The 6,983-nt window shown below is 30.2% G+C and overlaps 1 protein-coding gene across 1 annotated transcript; it reads left to right on the top strand.

Moving 5' to 3' along the window:
- Nucleotides 1-3,629: 3,629 nt before the first annotated feature.
- Nucleotides 3,630-5,795, top strand: LOC132936169 (uncharacterized). The gene is made up of 3 exons (XM_061002859.1): nucleotides 3,630-3,889; nucleotides 5,229-5,494; nucleotides 5,562-5,795. Exons 2-3 carry the CDS (start codon nucleotides 5,247-5,249, stop codon nucleotides 5,746-5,748), a joined length of 435 nt encoding a protein of 144 aa, XP_060858842.1. The 5' UTR covers nucleotides 3,630-3,889; nucleotides 5,229-5,246; the 3' UTR covers nucleotides 5,749-5,795.
- Nucleotides 5,796-6,983: the final 1,188 nt, after the last annotated feature.

Here is a 6,983-nt window from a genome sequence, read left to right as displayed (position 1 = left end):
GTGGGACTTTGTTCAAAATTTTCAATTCTTAGCACAAAAATTGAACATTTTATACATTTTAACCTACAAAATAATTTGCAAATTTTCAATTTGATAAATGTTATCAAAATTTGTACTTTAAATAGGTACTTATGAAAAATAATCATGCATACGTATTTTTAATATTTTTAAACTGTTATTGTTACAATATATGAAGAGCCTTGTAATACATTTTCAAATTTTTTGTTTGGCGCCACGGATATTAAAAATTTTGTTGACTTTTATAGAAAAAAAACTAAAAAAATTCAAAAGTCTTCAAACGGTCAGAACAAGTCAAAATATTTTGAAAATGTAATCGCAAGTATAGACAGTTATAAAATTAATATTTGGTGTAAATTTAGAGTATCTACGATTATTCGTTTTTTTTAATAAAAATCGTTTCGTGAGAAGTCGAGTGAATATCCAGTGTCGTTACAAATAAATAAGTTCTAACGCTCATAAAAATTACTGTGGATTAACGCACATCTTAGTTTTTAATTTCCACCGACAACAACTAATGAAGAACCTTGTATTATATTTTCAAACTTTTCAACATGATGAGGCTCACATTAGTAGGTAATTGTTTACCTAATGTATCTAGTGTCCACCACCCGGAGAGATACTTAAACGGGGATTTTGAGATTTTCGGTGGAAATTTTCGTTTATAAATGGCTGCTATTGGTTATAAAAGGTATAATTAGTAAACTATATTGTAAATTAAAGTTTTAATTAGTATTAATTATATTAAGAAACCTAATATAGGAGATGAACCTATAATTGTGAGAAAATTAATATTAATATATTTAATTTGAAAAAAAAAATTTAATTAAAGAGTATACTATTTTCATTTTATTTTATTTTGTTAGAAATGTCCATTAAGTAAAAAAATATGTTGAAAAATTGTATTTTTAATTTTTTTCTAAAAGAAAGTTTATTAAAATTATTACAATAATAATTTACATACACGGAACGCAAAACAGTTGACGATTTTAACTATTAGATAAATATATTATACAGATAAATATTTGTAACCTATCGAAACACATGGTACTCGACTAGTCAGTTGCGCCCATCACTAAATATAATTATGTATAATAATATTAATCCAGACCTAAGTAGAGACCAAAAGCTCGTTGCAGGGCGGCTGTATATAATACGAGACTCACTCGTATTTAACCTTTGTAATTTTACGAAAAATGGCCTTTCCTCTCTGTATCCTAAACTAATGAGCAGGTAACACTAAAACCTGGACGGGACGGGACTGGTTCCTTTCAAACTATGATAACAAAAATATGGGATAGTCAAATCGCATTTATTACCTGAATATGATCGAACCGCACTCGGGTAAAAAGCAGGTACCTAGTGATCGAACTGCACACGTTCAAACACGTTTTATACTCTTTTAAATAAGTTATATTTACTTTTCAGTTAGTAAATAGTTTTATTCTGTTGTAAATATCGATCTGGTGGTATCGTTATTCTTATTGTAAATTTTGTGCGTTTGAAACCATGAGAAACGATCTCTTTGTATTTCTAAGAAGCCAACAGTATTTTAGATTCTGGGTGAAGCGAGGAAGCTAGTAGTTTTACAATGGTGTTTAATTTTTTTTTCATCCTGAATTTCTACCAGAAGGAATGCTTCGATATCCCTGCGTATGGGTGTTGGCTTTCCAGGAAAGATACGTGTGACGACACCTTCTATAGTTTAATTGTTTTCTCTACGCTTTTGCAACGACCTCCGCATGTTATACTAAACTAATTGCCTTATAAGTTATAGTATCAAATATTACTAGAGACGTGCGGCGGCGCGCTGTACATAATTAATATATGACTACTTAATACGTGGGTACGTAACATGTCAATAAAACTTTATTTGTTGGGTAAAAAGTTTGAAAATTTAATACAAGGCTCCTACTATATTGTTACAATGAAATTTGAAAAATATTATCAATCCTTAGTAACAGTTTTTTTTTTAAGCATTTAAAGTTAGTCGGTAGTCACAAAATGACCCGTGCATATTATCAGATTGATTTGTGTTTTTCTGAAATGTTCCCGTAATGTATTGGAAAACATTACATAGTTTTTATAAAGCAATATGTTTTTATAAAATCATTAATGTAGGTTTGTAAAGAACGTTTCATTGTAAAGATTACACTGGAACGTTAAATGTTCATAACTCATGTTTTTGTGGAACATTACAGAGACGTTTCGGTAACGTTTACATTCTTTATAATATGTTAACATTGGTACTTGAATGTATATTTCTGGAGTATTTGTAACAGTTTCTTGTATCAAATGTATGTTTTTGTAAAATTCGTGTAGTGAAATTTATATGGTTATCGTGAAATTGACATGTGCATGCGCGTACGAGAGAGGACAACCGCATTTAATTTCACTCACACTAATAATAATTTACAACTAACACATAGACCCCGGGCGGCTATGACAGGATTGCCGAAATGTTGCTCCTTAAATAATGACCGTAGCGAGGCCCCTTAACTGCTGAATTATTCTCGGTAGACTGTTATTTATGAATTTACTTAATTCTGCACAAACGCATTTATATACAATAAACGAAATTTCTAAGAATTATTGTTGTACAAATTATACTATTTAGTCAATAGTAAATACATATTACAGCAATAGCCATTTAGGTATATATTATATTATAATATATACCATATACGTGTATCGTATGTGTAAAAATTAAAAATAGGTATACCATATCATACTCCGGCATACGGGCATATTGTAATAATAATAATTAATAAATACTAATAACAAATAAGTAAAATTATATGATATCATTATATTGATATAATTACAAATCACAAAGGTACATTTCTCATTATAAAATATTTTCGCCATAAATAAGTTATTTATTTATTTATAAATCAAAAGATTATATTTATTTTGGAATTTTCAATTTCGTATGTTTTTGGTACCTACTACATAATTCTGTTAATTCAGTACCTATAATAATTTAATTCTATGTATAGAAAAGCTATTGGCTATTTCTTGTGTTCAATAATATTTATGATTTTTATTATTTTAAACCATATTACTACTGCGTATTTATATATATATATATATTAAATAATAATAATAATAATTATAATTATAATTATAACTTAACCGAGTTTAGAAACAAATTAGGGTAACTGTAACTTTAAACTTATTAAAATGTTTTCCATCAACTTAACTTATCTCGGTCAAAAATGATCATTAACTTGCCCAGGCTTGTAATAAATCCCATATAGTATATACGGTATATATAATTATGTGTGTCTCGGTTAGAGTGTATCTCAGTTTTCGTGTACCCTCAGTAAGTTCACGTCCACTAAATACACAGTTGTGATCAACATCCATACGCGGAATAGATCAAATTCTGTGGCCCATGCTCCATTAACGATTACTTATCTCCACGGCCCGTTGTACGCGGCGGCAACCGGCACAGAGTACAGCTCCCGCGGCGACCGGTCTACACCTTTGTCGACAGCCACCACAGCGACACCGTCGCTCTCCCACCACGCCGCGTTGGCACCTGGCGAGACGGGAAGGCAACTCGCGCAAACCGAGCACGGCGACCCTTCTCTAGTTATACAGCCGTCCGACCGGTCGCCCGCCAGTTCTCACTCCTCGTCCGTCCGCTGAAGTCGAGCGTTCCGCCGTGACGGTACAGTGTTGGCACAACCCGCGTACTAAAATATTGTATTACGTCTTTTGTGTTCGCCATTGACTATTCTCCTCGAGAAAACGTCCATTACGGACCTAAACCGTTTACCATCGAGTTTGTGTTGTGTTCATTTTCGTGAGCGTCACCTTCTCCCGCAACCACACAAACTGCGACCGCCGTACTACCCGTGTCAAGGTAAGAACTACAAGGTCATCTACTATAATATAACCGCCATAAGAACTGGAATTCATTTTGTCGAGTCCGATTCGATATTTTAATATTTCTGGACATTTTCTGCGAGTCACGAACTGTGTTGCAAGTTATACTTAAAATAATAACGCCGTAACGCCCATGGTATTGAATTCTCATTTCTCGACTCTTAGACAGTAGTCGTGTGCCTATTTCATACTGGTTTAATGAAATCGATTACGATTTCAAATTTATTAAATGGTTAACGTTGATCTTATTGCCCATGTTATTTTAGATAGTCGTTATTCAAAAATTGTCTTTGTTACAGTCAACTATCATCAGTAATTAATATTGTGTTACCTATATATTTTGTAATTATTTATTTATTTTAACAATAATATACATATTATCATGTTTGTTGTATATATGTATAAATCAACGTACCTTCACACTATATATTATAGGCTGATCAAATAATGTCTCACTTTTTCGGTTAAAATATTCAGTCTTTAGATAGCTAATCTACTAATTTAATATTGTATAAAATTTAATTGTCTATACACATACAGCGGTGGACTGGCCCAGTGGTCTACTGTCCTGGAGGACAGCGGGCCTCTATCCTTGGCCAGGTTTTGGGCCAGTGCCTTGTAAGTGGTATGAATATATTGTATAGGACATTGGTACATAAACATAGTAATGCGACATAAACATAATAGGATTATATATTTATATAGCTGTCCCACATGACGTTGTTCAGGCCAAAGATTTGTATTTTTAATAAATTTTTTTGTACAAAATGTATATACCATATTCTTTTAGTTATAATATTAATACACACAAACAATTTCATCAAAATCGGTCCAGCTGTTTAGGAGGCGTTCAATCATATACACACCGAAAGAAATATATATTTTTATAAATATGAGTCGAAGGCGTCATTAAACTTTCATAGTTAAATATAAATTATGATTTACTATAACTGATAAGTTAAGAGTCATAACAATTCAATTCACAGATGAAGTGGGCTGAAGTAGGATTAAACGTTGTGTTGACACCAGCTTTTATATTTTTTGAATTTTTTCACAATAGTATTTTACTGACAACCATGAGGGAAGGACATGAATTTAAAAGAGGGATATGGTAACTTTTGGTTCTGGGAAAAAACTTATACTTGATTAATATGCCCATTAGCGTGAGTTGTAGCTTATCGACACCTACTATATAGCAGAGCTATTACATAGTTTATAATAATGTTTTATTTGTTTAGATACAATTCCATAAAAATATTGATTTTAAGCTATTATTTTATTCCAAATACTTTTAAAGTTTTAACTTTTGTCAACAGAATTCCTGTACTATAAAGATGGCAAAAAATCCATTTATGACCTGTAAGTCACGTAAACGAAGAAAGAACAGAGTCCCACCCACTGCACCAGTAGAAAAGCTCTTTTGTCCCCGGACAATGGTGAGGTACGACGGATCCCACGGTGATTATCCTACTAAGTGGGTGTGTAAGATGTGCCTTAAGGTACTTTTGAGTGAAGCAGCTGTTAACAATCATTTGACCAATTGCCTTGGACAAACTAGACAATCTAACCCAGCTCCACCTAAGTAATAGTTCAGCTAGTCTTATTTTTTCTATTAATTATAATAGTTAACTTATTTTTATTTTGTTCAGTAATGAAAGTACTCCGTACATATGCAAGTATTGCGACAAGGTATTTTCAAGGGGTGTTACGCTAAAGAGGCATTTGGAAGACCATGAACAATCATCAAGCCGTCTTGACTCAGAACTATCTGACAACGAAGTTGAATACAAAGTGAAGAATATAAAAAAAGAAAAAACAAATTATGTTAACCACTAATCTGAGAATTAAAATTCATGCAATAAAATTGATTTGATTTAATTTAATTGTATTCGTATTATTTTTGATTTTGTATTAGATATTATTTTTATTTGACAATTCTAACACTAAGTTAGAGGACTTGTCAGGGACATTTATACAGCAGTCCCTAAAGTATCCAATTTTCTGTACTCATAAATAATCTTAAATCGGTAAAAACTAAATAAGAAACCAATGCTTTAAAAACAAGCACTAATTCAATAACACATAATATAAATTAAATACCTATAAATATATTGTTTCATTACTGTGAATAAAATAAAATTATTATTAATTAATTTATATAATAATTTACTCAACACTTATAGCTACATTTTCCACAATATTTTTACTAAAATTAGTTGAAGTTATCAAAAAAAAATATATAAATATAAATATACCATGTACTTTAATGTTGTAAATATATTATACCAGTGATATTTTTTCATTTATACAAGTCATTTTTAGTATACAAAATGCATATAAATAAGAATATATAGTATAAATAAATAAATAAAAATAAAAAAATACATTTAAATTATGTAGATACTGTTAAATTAAGTACGTCAATATATTAAAATATATATAATATACAATATATAATATTTCGTTGTAATATAAAGTTTCGTCAAATAGAAGTTTGTTAAAGAGACTAGAGAGGTAGGTACCACTATATTTGAGCCCACAATAATCCATAAGTATTACTTACCATTTACTTTCATTAAACATATTATATTCATTGTTAAGTTTGTGGTATAAACATAGAAATAAAATAAACTATTACTAAACACTAAACTAGTAAACTATTAGGAAATAGTAAATACTTAGGTACTTAATACACAGTGATAGAGTGGTGGTATAGTCATACAAATACCCAGTGACTAAGATATCTGTCTACCTATAAGTGTCTGGTTGGAACTTATATTAAGTATAAAAAAATACTATTAATGACAGCTATAGCAATGTTATAAAATAACTACTCTCAATAACAATGAAATACGAATAATAATAACTTACTATTAGTAACAACACAAAAATATTGTTTAATGCGTTGTTAGGTACTGAGTGTCTGTGTAGAATGTAGACAATCATTAAAATATAAAAAGAAATATGAAGCTATAGAATTATAAACAATATTATAATGGTTTAATTTGGATAATGCACTTTTAAATTTCGTATTACACACTTCAATTTTCATACTATACACAATTTTAAGG

This window comes from Metopolophium dirhodum, chromosome 1, assembly GCF_019925205.1.
Source record: "Metopolophium dirhodum isolate CAU chromosome 1, ASM1992520v1, whole genome shotgun sequence".
NCBI lineage: Eukaryota > Metazoa > Arthropoda > Insecta > Hemiptera > Aphididae > Metopolophium > Metopolophium dirhodum.
Note: the sequence above shows the minus strand (reverse complement) of the source record. Positions and strands in the feature narration are given on the sequence as shown.